The 22,344-nt window shown below is 42.7% G+C and overlaps 1 protein-coding gene across 1 annotated transcript in view; it reads left to right on the top strand.

The window, feature by feature from the left end:
- The first annotated feature begins 1,758 nt into the window (after window positions 1-1,758).
- The window catches only part of AMN (amnion associated transmembrane protein), an 83,587-nt gene continuing 63,001 nt past the window's right edge, over window positions 1,759-22,344 (top strand). Inside the window, 3 exon segments of the mRNA XM_020971228.2 lie at window positions 1,759-1,854; window positions 17,165-17,283; window positions 18,685-18,729. Coding sequence (XP_020826887.1) covers window positions 1,806-1,854; window positions 17,165-17,283; window positions 18,685-18,729 — 213 coding nt within the window. The 5' untranslated portion in view covers window positions 1,759-1,805.

Here is a 22,344-nt window from a genome sequence, read left to right as displayed (position 1 = left end):
CAGAGTAAATCTAATCTCCCTTCCACCTAGCATCTCAGAACTGAAGGGGAGCTCAGAGGCATCTGGTCCAAACCATACTCAAACAGGAATGATCTTGATAGCATCTGACAAGGGGCCGTTGAGCTTCTGATGAAAAATTGTTCTCAGGCTGAAGGTCAATAGCTTCAAATGCCTAGCACAAAAAGGCAAATTTCCATACGACTATTCAATTATAACAAATATATCACAATTTAATCTTAGACTATTAAGAGTCCAAAGACACCTTAGAGATGGTCTAGTCTGGTCCTCTGCATTGTAAGAATGGGAAAGTTGAGACCCAGATAGGTTAAAAGCCCCCCAGTCAGTCAAAATTACTCCCTTCAATTTTACATTCTGAAAAATGCTACCAAAGAATCAGAGAGAAAAGTGAGAATATATTTTTAAACTCTGTTCCTATAGTCCTTAGCAGCTTTATTCAATGGGAACTGAGGTGCTCAGAGAATGCCTTAAATCACAGAATTGTTTCTTTTAACTGCTTTTGTAAAGACACAACCTTCAATTACCCCACTTTATTCATAAGGGCACAGATTGTGTAGCCCTGGAAGGGACCTTGGAGAGGTCATCTCGTCCAACCCCCTCATTTAGCAAATGAGTGAACTGAACCCCCGAGAGGTTAAGCGATTTGTTCCAGGTCACACAGGTAGCGAGTAACAGGAGGAGGCTTTGTACCCAGGTTGTCTGACTCCAAAGTCACTGTTCCTTCCAACACTCCCAGGAGAGGCGCGAAAGGGAGACTAGCACAGTCTGACAAAGGCAATACCCAGAATGGTCTTTTTAATTATAAAGAAGTTCCGCCTACATAGTTCTGGGCTTACTGAATTTGTCAGGCTAGGGAAATGTAATGCACCTCCCCACATTTTTCGGCTCATCGAGCATTTCTGCTTTGTGTCTGGTTTCAGTAGATGGGTTCTCCCACTGCTTTCATTAGCTGTTACATTTTGAATTGGGATCTTGACTGCTTTTGTATCTCTTTTCCCTTTCAGGTCAAATTAACCTACTCATTTAGAATTACTACTAATAGTAAATTCATACTTAACCACTTTATGCTTTACAAAGCACTTTCCCCTCAACAACCCTATTAGATAGGTGTTACAAGAATTATCCTTCTTTTACAAATGAGGAAGACCTCAGTTCAAAACCAACCTCAGACACTTATTATCTGTGTGACCCTGGGCAAATCACTTAATCTTCCTGGGCCTCAGTTTTCTCATCTGTAAAATGGAGATAATATCACTTTCTTCCCAGAGCTGTTGTGAAGGTCAAATGAGATAATATATGTAAAGGGTTTTGCAAATCTTAAAGCACCATCCAAATGTTAATTATTACCCTCATCCTCATTACCATTACTAGTCCAGTGAGCCCCCAGTGGGGAATTAGGGTCTTTGCTACTCTGCAGCTACTCTGCAATTTACAGCCTCAGAGAGGGTTGTAGAGGCACCAGAGGTTGAGTGATTCAGGGGCTCAGAGCCAGTTTATACAAGAAGCAACACTTGAATCCAGGTCTTCCCACCTCCCAGGTCTTCCTTTTGTCCGGGAGCCAAGACAGACCCAGTGGGAACGAGTGTAGAAGGACTTGGTCCTCAGAGCTGGGCTGAGGCCCGGGCTTGTCAATGTGTAACTGGCTGAGGATCTCCTGGTTGCTGCTGGCTTCCTCAGGGTGTTCCCTCCTGGGTCAGATCACATGGACCAGAGGAGACAGAGGAGTCCAAAGTCTGGGAAGGCTCACGGAAGCAGAAAACGACCTCGGGCACCTGGGACTGCGTGCAATGGAAGGCTGGCATCTCCCTATCCTTATGCTCTGTCTCCTGTTCTGCGGTAGGTTGGTTGGGTTGGGACTCAGAAAACACGAAATTAGGAGCCAGGAGGCCCAAGTCTGGGCAGAATTTCCTAAATGCAGGAGATGGGGTGTTAAGAGGACTGTGCAGGGCTACGGAGGCTGGAGCCAGACAGCTGCAAATAATTTGATGAGGATGGTGGATGAGCTGTGTAGAAGAAGGCTATAGACCACCCAGACCAGAGACATGCTAGGTTTTTGATGAAGGTGATAACTAATGATAACTCCTATTCCTATAGCATTTTAAGGTATGTAAAGTATTTTTCTCTTCATCCATGTGATATACTGGCAAGACCACTAGACTTAGAGTCAGGAAACGTGGGTTCAAATTCTAGATCTGTAATTGCATGACCTTGGGCAAGTTCCTTCGTCACTCTGAGATTCATTTTCCTCATCTGTACAATAGTGGGGAGAAGGAAAAATGGGAAAGAGGTTTAGACCAGGGGTGGGGAACCTGAGGCCTCGAGGCCACATGTGGCCCTCTAGGTCCTCAAGTACAGTCCTTTGACTGAATCCAAACTTCACAGACCAGAACTAAACCCCTGGTTTAGACCATTCAATTCAACATACATTTATTAAGCACAGTCCTTGTCCTCCAGTAGCAAGGGAGACATAAGATGGACATGGATAAGCGAATACAAAGTACATGCAAAGTAATTTCAAGAAAGGAAGAGAGTAGGTCTAACATCACACATCACATACCAAGATAGGCTACATAGACATAAAGGGTGACATTATCAACAAATCAGAGGAGCAAGGAGGAAAATACCTGTTAGATCTAATGACAAGAGAAGATATCATGACCAAACAGGAGATAGAAGGGATCATGGAAGGTAAAATAGACAAGTGGTCACACAAAATAAGAAGTTTTTGCACAAACAAAACCGATGCAGCTAACATTAGAAAAGAAGCAGGTAAATGGGGGGGAAATCTTTTCAGCAAGTTTCTCTAATAAAGGTCTCATTTTTATAATATACAAGGAACTCAGATTTATGAGAATAAGAACCATTCTTTGATTAATGATAATCAAAAACTATGAATGGAAGTTTTCAGAGAAAGAAAACCAAGCTATCAATACCATACTAAAACACACACACACACACACACACACACACACACACACACACACATTCTAAATCACCAATAATTAGAGAAATGACAATTACAACCACATTGTAAAGACAAACAATTAAAAGACTCAAATCATGATGAAACACATTACCCAGCTCTTGACAGAAAGGTGATAGACTCATTGAGACCCGTTTTTGGACATGGTCAATGCAGGAATTTGTTTTGCTTGACTATAGGTGTTAGTAACAGAGGGGTTGCTTTTCTTGGGGGAGGAAGTGGAAGGGAGAGAAGGTGAATTTTCATTAATTGTAAAAAGCTAATTTTTAAAACAAAAAATCAACTTGGGAAGGATAAGAGAATTGCCACGAAGCGCTGAGGACTCAGTTATGGTTAAGTAACATAACTTTTCTAGTGAACCCGGTTGCATGACTTTTTCCAAGAGCATTCAGTAAGTAGTCCATGAATAGGAATGGAGAGAGCAGATGGTGAGGGTAATGCAAGGTTGGAGTTTGCCAAGAGTGGGGGTTAGTAAGACTGGGGTGGGGGAGGGATTCAAGGAGAGCTTAGAGTGGACAGTAGAACTAGTTAAACAAGATAAAGAATAGATTTAGGAAGAGTTAGAGGGAGAGTCTTAAAGATAAGAAATTTTGGTCAGAGAGAGGAAATTTGGATTTCTGGTCAACGGAGATGGAATAGTACAGATAGGTTCTCTATCTGTACTGTGGCTGTGTTGAGATGGAGGACATGGAATTTTAGGAGGCTGATGCACTGAAAATCCAGGATGTTCAAGGGCGTGTGAATTGGTATATTGAAGTGCCTAACTATGAAAACAAGGCTTAAGGTGGCAGGTGATGAGCTCCTTGAGAAAGAAAGGGGAGTAGACTGGAGGTCAGCAAATGACCGGGGCAAGAAATTGGACCAGGCGACAAATGTGAATTGAGTGAAACTCAAATGAATGAATGAATGAATGAATGTAAAAGCATTTATTAAGTGCTTACTATGTGTCAGGCATTGTACTAAGCTCTGGGGATACAAATATAAAAATGAAATACAGTCCCTGCCCTCAAGGAGCTTGCATTCTAATAGGGGAAGAAAACATAAGGAAGGGAAGGGTGCCCACAGAAGTATAGTCAGAGGAAGAGAAGTCCGAGAGAACATAGATTGGAGCCATAATGCAATTGATTGACACTTCCTTTCCAGAAATGGCTGTTAATATGATTACTATTCTCAGAGGTAGAGTTGAAAAGGGAAGGAGGAGGGAGGAGGAATGTATACCAACAGCTTGACATGAAGATGGTGTGGTAGGTCTGGGAACTATTCAAGAGCCCAGAGTTCCAGGAAAGGGAGCTTTGAGCTCTTCAAAGGAAGAGAAATTGCCAAATAATAATGACAAAAGAACAGTCTGGAAGTGGGACTGAGGAACAAGAAATATGACTAACTTCTCTCCTAAGCCTAGTACTTTTGGGGCATGTAGGAAGGAGCACCCAGTACTGGAGATGATGGTCAAAGGTGCAACATCTTATGGGTTTCATTAGTGCAAAGAGAAGGATAATGCGAAGTGAAGAGACCGAAAGGTAAACGTTAACAGGAGGACAAAGCAGAATGTGAGCTGTGGAAGATTGGAATCAATGGGGCTGGAGATAGTAATGAGAGGACGTGCAGAAATAAAAGGAAGAGAGGATTTTCACCTCAGCAAGTATTAACTCTGAATCACAAGAATGAGAAGAGGAGGCAGAAGCAGAGACTATGACCACCATCACATGGGGGAATGACCAGTTGATGGAGGCTCTAACCTTCCATATGTCTATGATATCTGGGTATTGAGTCTCAGAGGTCCAGGTTCTGAGATTCCAAGAGCAGAGGAAGACAAAGATGAAAGGAAAGACAGAGCCACCAGGGCTGGACTGAAATCCTATTCAAGGAGCTACTCTGCATTTGTTCCAAGCACTCAGGTTCCCATATCTGAGTCCCAGGACATGTAACCTATCCCTCTCACCATCTCATGCCTTTAGTATACTAAAGTTTAGATTTGTGAAGGCTTCCACGGATGGATGAGGTAAACCTTATTGGAAGAGGAGTTGCTATGGCAGAAGTATACCTTTAACACAGGTTCACTGTTGCCCAAGGGACCCAGTGGCTGAGGTGTGAAATGACTTAAATGTCCCTTCATGAATCATCTTCTGGCCTCTTCTATAGATTTTCATAGTTAGAGAAAACTCCAAAGGTCCAACTTATACATGACCAGGAATCTCCTCTACAACATTCTTGACAAGCGGCTAGCCAGCCTCAGCTTGATGGTTTCAATTTTGAAAAACTACTTCACCAAGACATCTCATTATACTTTTGGACAACTCTAATGATAAGAAAATTTTTTAAGGTAACTCTTGTTACAGCTAAGTAGTGCAGTGGATACAGTGCTGAGTCTAGAGGCAGGAGGACCTGAGTTCAAATCCAGCCTTAGATACTTCCTAGTTGTAGAACCCTGGACAAGTTACTTGACTTGTCTGCTTCAGTTTCCTCAAGTGTAAAATGAGATTGTAGTTGTAAGAATCAAATGAGATAATATTTGTAAGGTGCTTAGCACAGTGCCTGACACATAGTAGGTGCTTAATAAATGCTTCTTCCCCTTCTCTCTTCTGTCTCCTTCCTGACAGAATGAGCCTGAGTACACTTTGAAGATCTATTCTACCTTGTTGCCCCTATCCTGATAATACAGGAACTTCAACATGTGATACCTCCCCAGGTTGTGATCACCAACTCACTTTACAAGGATCTAAGTTCACAAGGCTTTAAGGAAAACAAACAGTGCTTGGGTCAGAGCCCTTAGAAAATGATGATACCTGCTTCAATCATTTATATAGAAGTGTCAAAATCATACCCTGCAGCTCCATGCCACCTATAACTCCCAAGTGGAGCCAGCCAGATTAAAATATAATTAGGAAATGTTCAGCAAAATAACAAAGATACAATGCAACATAGATAATATTAATTTGTGGTTTTCTAAATCAATATGCAACCTGCAAGGCTGCAGGTTTCTATTTGAGTTGGACACTACTGACTTACAGTACAGGTGATACCTGGAGGTCATTCCTCTGTGCTGCGGCTTCATCCCATTGCTTCTTTGGCTGCTTCTGTGGCACACATGTCCTCCCTGCCATCCCTCCCTTCCCGTCTAGTAGCTCTCAGATCATATATGTCACTGGTGGCTGGCTCCCATCACAACCTTCACTAGAAAAATTTCTCTGCTGCCCTGCTTTTTTCAAGGGCTGTGGCTCACACCTCCTGCAATTCTCCTTACCTCCCAGAAGATGGCAGTCATTCCCCTTCCTAGGAGACCAGCTCCTTGGCTCCAGAATCCCATGGTCATTTATTTGTATTATAGCTCAAAAAACTGTAAAAAACTGTTTCAGGTGTCATTTCTAAAGGCATTTCTCTTTTTAAATTTTCTTTTAATTTAATTGATTTTTTTCTTATATCACCTTCATTTCTGAATAAATCCCCACCTGGTAACTTATTCTAACAAAAATTTTAAATGGGCAGGGAGAAGAGAGAGCAGTTCAGCAAAGCTAATCAATTTATCAATTGAGTGTGAGGGTAGATGCCATGTTTCACACCCAAAGTCACTCAACTCTGCAAAGAAGGGAGGGAGGTACACTTTTCTCGTTCCAAGCTTGGTCATCATAATGACATAGTGTTCAGTTGGACTTGGGTTATTCTCATTTATGTTGTTGTGCTCATTATTTATATTGCTTTCCTGGTTCTGCTTACGTCACTCTGCATCCATTCATATACATCTTCCCATGCTTTTCTGAATTTCTGAAAGGTTTTGTTTCCCCATACCAAGATGTCCCACATCTCAAAATCAGGCCTCCCCCACCTTCAGTTCTGAATTCAGGGTTAATTTTCGGAGTCTGCTGTCTTCTCCCCACCCCCAGCACCTAAGTGGTCCATATCTTGCCTATACCAGCACAGAAGCACAGAAAAACATTCCAATCTTTCTCCCCCATTGCTTCTCAGTCTACTGCAATTCCCTCTGGGGCATGGGGGAAGGGGGGAACAGGGAGGAGGCTATTCAGAAGACCTAAGGTTGTTGCCCCAAACAGCTAGAAGGAGGAGAGCCATGTGCCCTTAGGGGTGGTAGAGAGTAAGTTTCCCTGTTGTATCAGTCGGAGCACTGAGTCAAAGATATGAAAAAAATACTTATGCTATGTTCACATTATGTAGGTGCCTTTGACAAGAGTTGCATTCGTTAAAATTATTAAGAACCTCTCAAAAGCCTTCAGGAGGTTGTGAAATGGGAAAAAAAAATTGAGAGAATTGGGCTAGGCCTCTAAAGACCTGTCTTGGAGTCTTAATTTTGTCCCCGACTTGCTATTTAACTGTGGGCAAGTTACTAAATCTCTATAAAATTCGCTGCCCTTATTACTTTTCAAAGTTGCTTTTAAGAATAAAATGAACTAAGTAGATGTGAACTCACTCTGTGGCCTCCCATTGGGTCTCACTCCCTCCACTCTCCCTTCTTTTTAATAAATCCTCCACACAGCCACCGAAGCGAAGCGTAGGTCTGACCATGCCACTCACCCGCTCAGAAAACGCCAGTGGCTCTCTGGAGTGTCAAACCACAAGCCCGTCTATTAGGTACTTAAAGCTCTTCCCCACCTTTAGCACACATCACCCCTCCTCATCTACTCTTTGGTCCAGACAAATTGTCCTTCATCTTGTCCCTTACACACAAACAATTCAATATCTGGACTCTGGGCTTTTGCCCATTCTGTCCCCCACATCTGGAAAGCACTTTCACCTCAGCTCCCCCTCTTGGGATCCCTGGTTTCCTTCAAAACTCAGTTCAAGTGCGAGGTCTTTCCTGATTCCTCCATTACCCCCTCAAATTTTTGTTATTCAGTCATTTTCAGCCACATCCAACTCTTTGAGACCCCTTTTGGGGTTTTCTTGGCAGAGATACGTTTTGTTCTCCAGCCAATTTTACAAATGAGGAAATTGAGGCAAACAGAGTTAAGAGAGTTGCCCAGAGTTATACAGCTAGTAAGTGTCTGAGGTCAGATTTGAACTCAGGTGTTCCTGCCTCCAGGTCCAGCGCTTTATCCCCTGTGCCTACCATACCCTAGCTGCCCTACTTCTCAAATTACTTTGTATCTATTTTTAGCTGTACATGTTGTCTCCCCTGATAGGACACAGATTGATTCATTTTTGTCTTTGTATCCCCAGTGACTAATATAGGGCCTGGCACACAGTAGGTGCTTAATAGATGCTTGGGATTGATTGACCTTGGGAAAGTTGCTTCTCATTCCTTGATGAGTTTCCTTATCTGTAAAATGAAAGGTTTGGACCAGGATATCTAAGGCCCTTTTAGTTATGACGTTTTATGTTCTCGGATTTTAAGACCTTTTGAGCTCCCAATTCCCCCGATTTCAGCACAGACATCCTGCCCTCTAGAATTCTTACTACAGAATTCAATAAGTCATCCCTCAGCTGCTCAGAGGAGGGAGGAGTAAATGGGGGAGGAGAGCAGAGGTATATGTGCTGGAAAAATACACTGGGCCAAGAGTCAGAAAATCTGGGTTTGTTTTGAGCTCCATCTCTGCCAATAGCTAGCCAGGTGACTCTGTGGGCCTTAGGTCCTGGGTCTCTAAGGTCATTTCCAGCTGTAAATTCCATGATCCCACAACTTCATGGTCTTAAGTTCCTTCCAGCTCTGACATGTGGTGACTTGTGCTCTCCACCTTTGGTCCACATTACTGTGCCCTGGTCTCTTTCCAAGAGCATGAGCTGGAGCAGGGATTGGGGTGGGGGATGCAAGATGCCAATTGGGTAAAGGTTTGGAGAGCAAAAGATGTGAACGGTCGTTGCTGCAGTGGAGCTAAGATAGTCTCTGCAGCTGCAGCTCCTCTGAACCTCCACTTTTGCATTTAGCTGTTTATTGAAGCAGGAAATGCTTCCTGAAGCTGGGCTCCAGTTCTCATGTTACATATGCATGTGTGAGGCTAGAACCAGCATCATCTTTATGGTAGAGCTGGGGAGGGGATTGGCGTAACTCACTGAAGGACGACTGGGGGTGGGGTGGAGGGAATGGTGAAAAACAGGGAAAGGAAAAAGGAAAAGGAGGAGCGAAGGCAGGGGAGGGAGGGAGAGGCAGGCAGCAGGCCAGACCCTCTGCTGGAATTCACATCCTTTGGGGTCATGGGAAGTCTCTTCCCACCTCCCCCTCTTTAGACTTCCTCCCTCCCTTGCTCCCCACCCCCCCAGTCACCAGATGATAAAGTTGGGACAGGAAACATTCCCAAACAGCAGAGATGGATGGGTGGGATTTGAACTTGTGTTCCACTAAGAACTTTTCTATTTATGTCAAGGATTTACAGTTCTAGCAACTACATCAGTTGAGTGGGGCAATGGAGAAGATAACACCACCAATAACAATGATAATAGCTGGTATTTACATGGCATTTTAAAGTTTACAAAGTGCTGACAAATATTTTAATAATCTACAAATAAATTATTAATCATTTTATCCTCCCAACACCTGGGAGGTAGGTTCTATTATTATCCCCATTTTACAGATGAGGAAACTGAGGCAGACAGTGGTTGCCCAGAGTCACATAGTTAGTAATTTTCTGAGACTGGATCACAGACCTAGAGCCAGAAGAGATCTCAAAGGACATCTGGTTCAATCCTTTCATTTTACAGAAGAGGAGTGGAAGCCCAGGGAGGTTAAGCCCAAACTTGCCCAAGGTCTCAGAGGTAAGATTTGAACCCAGATACTCTGACTTTAGAGACAGGGCTTTTTCCTTGTGTCACTCTTGCCACTTAACTGAGAGTCAAGAGACTAGGGTTCAAAATCTGGCTCTAAAGCTTATTAGCTATCGGACCATGGGCAGGACATTTCATATCTCTGAGCCTGAATTTCCTCATCTATGAAATGGGAGTAATAACACTTGACCCATTAGCTGAATCACATTAAGGAACATCTTAAAGAACACTAGAAATATGAGCTATGATTCTCATTATTCAACTAACAATCTCTAGGAGGGTTTGGAAGCCAAGGAAAAGGAAAAAAAAAACACCAAACACATCACCCATCCCACTCATCTCCTGGAATGCATAGCTCATTCACCACATGGGAAAAAAATTCAGCCCTGCTTTCAGTTATCTGGACCTCCTGGCTCCTGCTTCCTAGTCTAGTGGCAAGAACGTCTGGCTGAAATGTAGATCTTGGGTCAAATCACGCTCTCCAATTAACTCACTGTATAACCCTTCCTCTTCTCTGAGCTTTAGTCCACTCCTCTATAAAATGAGGGGGTTGTTGTAATGGAAAGAGGACTAAATTAGGAGTCAAAACACTCGGGTTCCAATTCTGGCTCTGTTACTTAATACTATATGTGCGACTTTTGGCAAGTAACTGTCTTTGAACCTCAGTTTTCTTCTCTGGAAAATGAGAGGGTTGGATGAGATCACTGATGTCAAACAAAAATGGCTCTCTGTGGGCTGTATATTGACTCGGTTTGGAAATATAATGTATATGATAAAGATATCATGTATGTAATATATAATAAATACACTATATAATGTATGCAATATAATAAATATGCTATGCTATATATAGCATATAATATACATGATAGTAAATTTATTATATATAAATACATAACCATGATTATATATAATAAATATATAAATAATATATAATAATGTAATGTATATATTATATTCTATAATATAACTTATTGTGTTTTTATTCATTTTGGTTAAGTATTTACACTTTGCATGCTGGGGAAGGAGGGGACAGTATGTTTGATACTTCTAAACTAGACAATTATTAAGATCCTCTCTAGCACTAAATTATAAAATTCTGTGGTCTCTAAGGTTTCTTTCAACTCTGACATTGTTTTTTTCTTTTCCAACTTTGGGCCATGTATTTTCTCACTATCAACAAGTAGGGATTAGGAGTTGGGTGGGGAGAGCAGTGTAAGAAGCCAGTCAGGGAAGGTTGGAGGCAGAAGGTACAGAAGTGTTTGGTGGAAGGAAGTTCTTGGATTCCTAGTGGCTCTTACTTTCCCCATCACTGTAGGCAGCTGTAATGGGGTGTGTGTGTGTGTGTGTGTGTGTGTGTGTGTGTGTGTGTGTGTGTGTGTGTGTGTGTGTGTATCTGTATCTATATCTATTCTAGGTATGACATGTCCTGGGACATCCAGTTCTCCCCCCTTCTCTCTGGACTGGCCCACTTTCCCTAACCTGCCCCAATGCTGGCAGGCTAGGTTTATTTTGTTGGTGGGGGGGACAGCCATGGCCATAGCCATATTGCTGCTCTTCAAGTCTCTCAAAATCCTAGTGAGTAACACAAATGTGGGAATGATGCAATCCTACTACTCACCACTGTAGCTCTTGAGTCCCCACTAGCACGCTTCCCGTTTACACAAAATCAGTCACAATAACCCCATTAATTCTTTTTTTTTAAATAAGTTGATGATGGGGCAGCTAGATGGCGCAGTGGATAGAGCACCGGCCTTGGAGTCAGGAGGACCTGAGTTCAAATCCAGCCTCAGACACATAACATTCACTAGCTGTGTGACTCTGGGCAAGTCACTTAACCCCAATTGCCTCGCTTAAAAAAAAAAGTTGATGATGGGTCAGGTAGGTGGTGAAGTAGTTAGAGCCTTGGCCCTGGAATCAGGAGGCCCTGAGTTCAAATTCAGCCTCAGACAAATAACACACACTAGCTATGCAACTCTGGGCAAGTCACTTAACCCCAACTGTCTCACAAAAAAAAAAAGTTGCTGTCTTCTGTTCCTTCATAATTATTCCCAGCATTCTTTCCCTTCCCTCTCCCAGAAAGCCATACCTTATAACAAATAGTATTTTTTAAAGAGGAAAAAAATCAGCATAACTGATTGATACATTGGAAAAAGTCCTACAATGTGTGCAATGTAGAATACCTGTTGAGCTTCCGCCTGCACAAAGGGAGGTTGTGGAGGGTCTTTTCATATCTCTTCATTCATAACCTCATCAGCTCTTAAAGATGAAATGCTTTAAAATGAGAAAGCAAATGAAAAAGTAATCATAACATTTAAAAGCAGGAAATATCAGAAATAATCATAATATTTACTTGAAAGAAGGCAAAATCATGAATAAAAATAACACAGCAGTCCACCTATAAACACGGATCACACTGTTCTAACAATGTACACCACGTCTATGAGGGAGAGTGGGTAGCACACACTTATAAAAATCCAGCAAGGAGGCACGTGAATAGGAATGGGACGTTCCTATGCCTGAATCAACCCATGAGTTGAGACAGCAGGCCTTCAGGCCCTTGGTCTCTTTAGAAAACAATCTGTACACATCACCTGATGGGCAGAAATGCTTCTCTGCCATCTACTCCCCTGCTGGACCTCCCAGCTCTCCTACTGGGTGTCATTATTTTGCTATTCTCATGCCACTGAAGCAATGTCAAGCTCTTTTAGTGCACACCCACCCTCTTGGCAAGGTGCTGGGAAAGTGTTATGTTCTTTTGGCAAAATGCATCAGCGTAGCTCAAAATAGCTACAAACCCCATCTTTCCTCTTCTTTCCCCTCTCAAACTTACAGAAGGCGATAAAGAGCAATGCAGGCAGCCGTGAGAGGTTTCCCCTTTAGCAGGCTTTAGATGGTGCTGCGGGGCAAGGAGCCCAGAAAACTCTCCAAAAAGCAAAAGATAGGAGCAGCCAGGTGGCACAGTGCATAGAGCTCCAGCCTTGCAGTCAGGAGGACCTGAGTTCAAATGTGACCTCAGACACTTAACTATCTATGTGACCCTGGGCAAGTCACTTAACCCTGATTGCCTCACCAAAAAGCTAAAATAAAAAAAGTAAAAGATCCTGCTTTCTTTTGATCAGATTCTAAAAGCTGCAACCTATCTGGCTTCAGTCACTTCTCTCAATTGATTCACCCTTTCTCCAGCTCTTGGCAAAGCAATGCCTCTATTGTAATAACACAACAGCCAGTGAATTAGCTCCAGAGGCTGTCTGTAACCTCGGCTGGAAGTAGCTTCCTCCATTGCTTTCTGTGTCTTCTATCCCGATTCCTTCCATTCTCAGCTTCCTCTCCTGCTTCTGTCTTCACCTGGCCATCTATCTCCTTCCTACCTACTTGTCTTCCTTCTTACCAACCTACCTCTTCAAATGCCGCAAATAAGGGCCTTATAAGCAGCAACTCATCTCTAACTTAGGATGTAAAACTCAAAAAATATATACCTTCCTTTCAAGTATGGCCCCAGTCCTCATAAGATCATGCCATATTTCCCATATTTGATTCACAGTTTACCAGCTATATTCTTCAAAACTAAAAAACAATCATATGTGAATAAACTGATGGACCACAATGCATTGCCGACATCTGTAACTTAGCCAGTGTTCTGCCTTCAAAGAGTTACTCTCAGCACATTCATCTGAGGAACATTTTTCTCTCTGTCCTCAGAACAGTTTGTGTCCTTAAGAATTTATATCTGAGGGACTATTTCTTCTTAGGTTGATTTTATCAGTATTCCTTACACAAAATTTTTTTCCACCTCTTTTGGCAGCCAAAATGTCAACATACAAAAGAGGCAGTATCTTCTCTCTCTCTTTCTCTCAAATGTAGCTCTATTTTATTTATCTCTTTCTCTCTCTCTCTATCTGGGGCAGGTAGATGGCACAGAAGATAGAACACCCAGCCTAGAGTCAGAAAGATTCATCTTCCTGAGTTCAAATCTGGCCTCACACACTTAATAGCTGTGTGACCCTGGACAAGTCACTTAACCCAGTTTGCCTCAGTTTCCTTATCTGTAAAATGAACTGGAGAAGGAAATGGCAAACCCCTTCAGTATCTTTGCCAAGAAAACCCCAAATGGGGTCACAAAGAGTCAGACACAACTGGAAAACGGCTGAACAGCAACATCTCTCTATCTTTATGTAACCTATCTATATATAGCTTTATACACCTAGTAGGCTATCTATATATCATCTATACCCATATGTGTATGTGTATATATACACATACAATTATAAATACGTGTGTGCACACATGCCCTACTTTTGGCCCAGAATTATGACTTTGGTTGAATTGTCAAACCTATAAACTGAACACCCACTAGGATCCCAGTCTCAGGGCCTCTGTCTCCAAAAAGCTGGATGGGAGTAAAGCATTTACAAGCATCAGCAGGGTTACCTCCTTCCCCAGTGCTGGTCACCACCTTTCCACAACTTCTTGTCATTCATTGTGATTCTTGCCATACCCTCCCATAAATCCTCTATAAAAGATCTACCCAATAGGTGGGAGGCCTTTCTTTGGGGCTTATTAATACTTTGTGGAAACATAGAAAAGAGAAATTGGAAATGATTTAGGAAACATGTTAACATGTATGATCATCCCTAACAATTTTGGGTTGGATCTATTATTTCATCAGCACAAGAAATATCTAGTGAGAAAATTCTTTCCACCAATTCAGATTGACAACTGTTTTGTGTCTTCATTTTATAGAGGTGCCTGGGGGGCGCTAAGAGATTGAGTGACTTGGCCTGGGTCACCAGCTTGGGTCAACGAAGGAATCTGAGCCCATGTCTGCCCAATTCTGAGATCAGCCTTTCCATTTAAATCAATGGAACAGGCCCAAAATAGATAGATTGTAGGGAGGGGACTATTTCATTTTTGTCTTTATATACTTAGCACAACACAAGCATTTAATAAAAGCTCATTGATGGGTAACAAAAACACATTTATAGATCATTTTAAAGTTTACTTACTTCTTTCCTTATCTTAACTGTGAAGTAGGTTGGGCTCAGTCTTCCCATTTCACAGATGATGATACCATGGCTCAGAGATAATAATAGAATACTAGTTCTTATAACACTTTGCCATCTAAGCAAGTACAGAGTGATGCAATTCCCCCTCACACATGTATTATCTCATTTGGAATGTGAAGTGCCTCATCTGTGGTCACACAACGGATAAGTATTAGAGGCAGTATTTTGAACCCAGGTCCCCAGACTTCTGATCCTATACCCTTTCCATTACTCCATGCTCCTTGTTGTGGCACGTCTTCAGACAGAAGCTGAATGACCCAGTGCTGGGGAGAATATTGCTTTCTTGATGTGCAGTTTGAATCTAGATGTCCCCTTAAGGTCACTCTTAACTCTGAGATCCTGTGATTTCACCTGAAGGCTTTAGGAATTCAACAGAGGGAGAGACCTCTGTTGTCCGTGGCCAAGTGGCCAGAGAGTTTCTGCAAGGCTGGTATACGAGCCCTCAGAGGCATCTTGAGTTAGCTATGCCCCTTCTCCCACCTCTCCAAAAGGAATTTACCAAATGCCCTGGGTATTGAAGAAGATTTGGGCTGCTACCGGAACCCCCATGCCTACCCCAACTAGTCTGTTAACTCCCTTGCCATGGTGTGAACTCCTTGAGAGGAAGGATGTCTTATTCAGCTTTCTATTTACTTCAGTGCCCAGGATGGGGTTTTATACATAGGAAATATTTATCTAAGGAAACTGAGTTTAGATCACAGGTCAAAGAGCCCACGAATTAAAGCTGGAAGGGTCCTTAGAGACTATGTATTCCAACCTCCTGATTTTGCAAAGGAGAAAACTGAGACCCAGGAGGGGAAGTGGGATATTTGTTGAATTTAATTTAATTTGTCAAATTTCCCTGTTCCTGCGTCTCCCCTCAGGCTTGATGAGCTCAGTTTGTATTCTCCTCAGGGAGTCTCCCCCCGCAGCCACGGTTCAAGTTCACTGAACTCAACGAGCTTTCTTCAGATCAACACCCCACCCCCCATCCATCTACCCACAGCTCCCCAGGCTCCACAAAGCCTCAGATTCTGTTCTTGTTTCCAAGAGAGACAGGAGACTAAGGGAAAGAACATGGGCTGCTGGTTGCCTTGCATGAGGAAATCCCAGGGCTAAGGTTTTCATGTGGGCATAAATAAAAACAGAATGTGCTTCCTGCAAGCCTCAGAGCGCTTCTGATTAACAGCATAGTATTGTCGACAGCAGTAACAACAGAGTTCTCTATAGCATTTGATGGTTTAGAAAGTGGGCCCTTTGCCTGGCAAGAAAGCTAGTGAAATTACTCTTGTCCCTGTCTTGCGAAAAGTCAAGTGAGTCCCTGAGAGGTAGTAACTTCATCCCGGTCACACAGCTAGAAAATATTTGGGGACTTGACCTCTGGTCCATGGTTCTTTCCTTGTGTTGAGCTGTTTAATTTAGAGGGTTAACTTTTCTATGGTCTAGCAGCTGACCTGCAGAGACTACATACAACTTCCTGCCTGCCCGCCTGCAGGGTGGGCAGAACTCAGCCCTTTCCTCGGGGTCCTTGCTTCCTAGCAGGCCGGCCAGGAGCAACAGCAGAACCTGTACATTCTGGACAAGCTACAATCTGCATGTACCTGTATGTCCCTAGCTTTCCCAATGGGACCCTGGCTAATTTTGGTGCTTGCCTGCTTAGAGGGAATGCAATGGGGTGTTGGAGAAAGAAGTGGGATGGGTTCATCAACTAGATGAATGAAAAGGGTGGGATGATTTACCTCCAAGCACCATGAAAAGGGTACCAGATGGTTTTATATGGTTGTGAAAAGAAGTGAGAAGACTTTATTCAGCCATCCTCGCCCCTCTCCCCCAATTCACTCCTCTCAGTCATAAAGTCAGGAGAAGACTGGAATCTTAGAGGGGTCACTAAAAGAGGATTTAAAGCTGGAACGGGATCACCTATTCCAACCCCCACTTACATGTGAGAAAACCAAACCCTAGAAAGTTGAAGTCATTGCCTGAGGTCACATGGGCAGAAAGTAACAGAACTAAGGCTTGGATCTTCTGGTTTCAAATACAGTCATCTGGTTTCTGGTCCTGGCTTTGCCTTAATTGTATGACCTTGGACAAAAGTCACTTTCTCCTTCTGGCCTTCAGTTATGGGCCTTAAGGTCCAGCTCTGATACTCTATGGTCTATGATTCTAAAGCTCCTCTCAGCTCTAGCATTCTCAAGTTCTAGAAATTCCCTTGAATTGTTACAGGAAATATTTATGTCAAATACTAGGATGTACTTCTTTGGTGGTATAAGGGTGGGTCCTGGAGATTAGATCTAGGAGCATCCATTGAAAGGGGGTGGAGATGTGGAGACAAAAGCTTGCCCTGGCTGGCCTCTTGAGTTCCATTCCATCTTTTATTTTTCCTTTCTCTTCTCTCCTCAACCTCTGACAGAGGTTTCTGTTGCTGTGTATAAGCAGTGGATTCCAAACACCAATTTTGAAGATGCTTCCAACTGGGACAAAAACCGAACTCCAAGCGAGACTGACATTGTCATGTTTGACAGCAATAAGGTACTCTTCATTTCCTGGAATCTTCCTTGTGATTGTTTAAAGAGCGCAAGAAAGAGAAGTAGGATGGATTCATCAACTAGATAAATGAAAGGGATGGGATGGTTTACCTTCAAGCACCATAAAAAGGGTACTGGATGGTTTTATATAGTCCTGAAGAGAAGTGAGAAGACTTTATTCAACCATCCTTGACCCTCATCCCTCTCCCCCAGTTCACCTCTCTCAGTCATAAAGTCAGGAGGAGACAGGAAACTTGGAAGGACCATTAAAAGAGATGGGGATATCTAATTAGGAGAAGAGAACACTGGGGAAGGGAGTGAGGGGTGATTCCTATCTTCTAGAGCTATCATGGGGAAGAGAGATCAGACTAATTTTACTTAGAGATAGAAGGCAAAACTGATCACGGAAGGAGCACTGAATCTGTAGTCAGAGAACCTGGGTTCGAATTCTGGTTTTGTCACTTATTATCAATATGACCTCAGACAAGTCAGTTTACTTCTCTGGTCTCCAGTTTCCTTATCTATAAAATGGGTGGAATAGGTTAGATGATCTCTAAGGCTCCCTCCAGTTCTGGGAAAGCACCTCTGTTTCCTCACCTCCCTCTCATTTCTCAGTCCCTTGCAATCTGCTTCCGACTTTACCATTTTACTGAGATTACTTTCTCAAAGGTTATCAAAGGTCTTTTAACTGCTAAATCCACAGTCCTCTCTAAATCCTTATCCTATTTGACCTCTCTGGGACTTTTGACATTGTCCACCAATTAAATTGGATTTAATTGACCAGGAACTTCTTAAGCACCTACGAGTTAGAGGTTGTCTAAATTTGTCTAAATATGATCCTACCACATGACAAGGAAAGAGACTTTGGCTCAGTATAAGATGGGGGGAGAGGAGGGGGAAGCTTCCTTAGAATCAGAGCTGTCTGGTAATGGGATTGGCTTCCTGAGGATGGAGTGGGGTTTCCATCACTGGGGATCTTCAAGCAGAAGCCACATGGCCACTTGTTGGGAATGTTATAGAGGGCATTCCTCCTTAGGGATAGACGACCCACTCTGGTACCTTCTTTCTTTAGGATTATGAAATCTAACTAGTCCTACCCCTTGTACTCCCCAAGACATGTTAGTCCATTGTTTCAGTCATGTCCAACTCTTCATGACCCCATTTGGGGTTTTCTTGGCAAAGTTACTGGAGTAGTTTGCCATTTTCTTCTCTAGCTCATTTTACAGATGAGGAAACTGAGGCAAACAGGGTTTAGTGACTTGCCTGGGGTCACATAGCTAGTAAGTGTCTGCAGCCAGATTTGAACTCAGGAAAATGGGCCTGACTCCAGGCTCAACACTTTATCCACTGTGCCATCTAGTTCCCTGTGACACTAACCTTTGAAACTTTTCATTTCTTCCCTCAGGTGGTCTCTGTATATGTTGCGAGCGCTCACATTCTCACAGGCGCAGTAAGTATAGCACTTTGTTAGGGGTGCCCAGTGCATCCTCTCTTGGGCTAACACCGTGCTGGTGGAATGGGCTGAGGGTAGTTGCTCAGCCAAGACCCCAGCTAGATGCATCCTCAGGACTCAGAGGGAGCTACCATCTGATTGCTGAAGTGAATTCTGATCTCTCTCTCTCTTCTCTGAACCCTTTTCACACTGAGCATCTGCACTGAGAAAAATGATGTGTAGAGGAGGAAAGCATTGTACTTAATGTCATAGGGTCCTAGATTTAAAACTGAAAAGAACCTTCAAGGCCTTCAAGTTGAACCCCCTCATTTTATGGATGAAGAAATTGAGGCTCAGAGAAATTAAGTGACTTTTCCCAGGTCACACAAGAGGGTAAGTAACAAATCCAGTTCCTCTGACTCTAAATACAATACTTTCCAACATCCCATGTGGCCAAAGAGCATTCTGAAACCTGTGTGTCCTTGGGTAAATTATTTGACCTTTTTAAACCTCAGTTTCCTCATCTATGAAATGGGCATAATGATTATACTTGGTAGTAATAATAATAATAATAATAATAATTATAGCAACGATAACTCTTGCATTTCTCATCTTGTACTAGAGCGTATGTAGATCTGGCATTTTTTATCATTGTTGTGATGAAAGGAAAAAGTTAAAAGAACTATAAAAATGTAAGCTGCCAATACTGTATACCCCTACTATGTGCTAACTACTTTACAAATATTATCTCATTTAATCCTCACAACAACCACGGCAGGTAGGTGCTATTATTATCCACATTTTACAGTTGAGGAAACAGACAGAATCAGTCAAGTGACTTGTCCAGGGTCACACAGCTAGAAAGTGTCTGATTTGAACTTAGGTCTTCTGACACCAGGCTCTTTCCATTGCCCCACCTAGCTGCTTCACCTCTACATGTTTTCACTGGCACAGTAAATATAGCCACCTTGCTAGGAATGGCCAGGGCATCCTCTCCTGGGCTGATTTCCTGCTGGTGGAGGGGCAGAGAGACGTTGCTCAGCCAGGACTTTAGCTGATGGGATTTGATGAGACAACCTCAGTGCTCACTCTTAGTTCTAAACCTATGAACCAGGCTTTTTGACTTCAGGAAGCTTCCAGTCTTCCTGACAGGATAAGAAGCAGGTACAGATTACTATAAGACAAATGTGACGATAATAGTCCCTGAGCTGGGCCTTGAAGCAAAGGGTGAACAGCCATGGCAGCTGAGAGTTGAGCATTCGAGTTCATCATACAGAATGGGAGACAGATAGAATGACATGAAGAGCAGCTGAGAGGTGGGTGAGTGTGGAAAAGTCCAGGGGCTGATCAATCATCCAGTCTGGCTAGAGTGTAGAGTGTGAAGGGGAATGCTGGAAAATGATTATGTCAACACATCCATGGTTCTGTAACCTCACAGAGGCTGGCACTCATAGCAGAGCACAGCTTACTGTTCATCCACACCTTCTCACCCTAAGCTCTTATCTCTGCTCTCCCACAAATCCTTCACAGGGTGTCCACCCAGGTTGCCTACGTAAGTGCTCTCCACACTGTTTTGCTTGAGCAAAACATCCTCAATAGATTTTAAAATCCTTTTGAGCAAACATCCCCAATTACCTTTAAAAATTTATTATTAATTTTTATTTATTCATTGTCTAGTCAAATTTAATAATTTCATATTAATATAATATTCAACAATAAATCAATATTTATTTGCGTGTAGCAGTGATATGTATGTACATTATATAATATGACATATGATGTTTATATACATCATATTATATACTGATATTTATATGTATTATATTATATTGTATACATTATATTATTTATATGTACATACATTATATCATGTACTGATATTTGTATGCATTATATCTATATTATATTTATGCACATCATTATATTATGTGCTGCTATTCTGTACACTACAAAACTTGAACAAAAAAATGGAAATTAAAAAAGGGTGAGATAATATTAAATGATACTTGTTCCCAGAGTGCATAGGGAGCAGCTGGAGTTCACTGAGCAGGACAGGGCTCTATGCAGTCAGACCTGTACTTGAGGAAAATCCCCTTGGCAGCTGGATGGAGGGTGGATTGGAAAAAGGAGAGGTTAGAGGCAGGGAGACGAATCAGGAGCTATGGCAATAGTCTGGGTGAGGGGTGATGAGTTCCTGAACTAGGGTGGAGGCTGTATGAGGAGAGAAAAGGGAACAGAGGAGAGAATGCGGAAATGAAAAGGACGAGATTTGGAGACGGATTATCTCTGTAGGGTAAAGGAGAGTAAGACTTGAGAATGATGCTGAAGTTATGAAACTGAGTGACTAGAAGGATGGTAGTTCCCTCAACAGTAGTAGGCAAGTTTGAAAGAGGGTGAATTTGGAGGAAAAGATAATGCAAAGAGCTGATTCTGGGATCTGCTGTAGCTGTCTGTGCCTACTCAATTTGTGCAGCTCATTCCAGCCTATCTGAAATAAAAAGGGGGAGGGGGGAGCTTTTCCTCACTGGTCACTGTCCCAAACTGTAGACCCCACCATTTTTTTGGGGCGGGAGCTATCACAGCTGTGAGGTGTTCTGGGGGGCAGGGAATGGGTACATTAGCAGGGAGAGTGTTGAATTTTTCCAATGATAACTATGCAGTTTCTGCTATGGGTGTTGGGCAGTGAATAAACTATAATTACTATGAGTGGGCAATGCCTAGCTCAGGAGGGAATGACCTCTAAGGCCCCATCCAGTTCTGGGAAACTGACTCTGTTTTCTCACCTCCCTCTACTTCTGACGTCACCGCTCTCCTGAGATTGCTCTCTCTAAGGTATTCAAAGGTCTATCAAACCCTAGCTTATGTGCCATCTCTTAGCAGAGGCCTTTCTTTCTTTATCCTCCCTTCCCCTCCTGGTCGTTAAAGCTCTCTCCTTCATGAAATTACTTTGTGTAACCTTATCCTTTGTGTTACTTACTTGTGTATATGTCATATCCCTTTGGTAGAATGTAAGCTCCTTGAGGGTAGGAACGATATCATTTTTGTCTCTGTGTGCCTGGCATAATGCCCTGCCCACAGTAGGTGTTTAAGAAATGGGAAGAAGGCAGGACTTTGCAGAGCAGAAGAATGGGATATCTCCTCATCTATGAAATGGGCATAATGAGTGGAAGAATATTGGAGGATAAGGGGAGGTTTGATCTTACTGGAGACAAACCCTGCCCTTGGCTATCCAGGAGAGGGTAGATCTTGCCGCCCTCTGATTGGCTGATCACACGGTCTACTTTGGAAACCGCTGTCCTAGATCACTTGATAATGTGTGGATGCCCCTGGTTATCCATTGATTTTAGTACATGACTACTCATATTTCTTCTCCCATCATACCTCTTTCTGATATCAATATTTATGCATGCTTCTCCTATGCGATTCTTTATTAGTAATGTGTTACAGCCTGCTCTCACCCACCACACATGTCTCCACTGGCCTTGGAGTGACCTACAACATTCACTTTTCAGCACCTGTAGTAATCCATGACTCATATCCATGGAGCATCACTGGAAGAATATCAATGTTAAAAATATAGTCCTGAAGCTTAGGCCATTAAAAACACTGTACAGTTTCCCCAAAGCAAATCAC

This window comes from Phascolarctos cinereus, unplaced genomic scaffold (assembly GCF_003287225.1).
Source record: "Phascolarctos cinereus isolate Bilbo 61053 unplaced genomic scaffold, phaCin_HiC Scaffold_2;HRSCAF=192, whole genome shotgun sequence".
NCBI lineage: Eukaryota > Metazoa > Chordata > Mammalia > Diprotodontia > Phascolarctidae > Phascolarctos > Phascolarctos cinereus.
The sequence above is the reverse complement of the archived record's forward strand: the minus strand, read 5'-3'. Positions and strand labels throughout refer to the sequence as shown.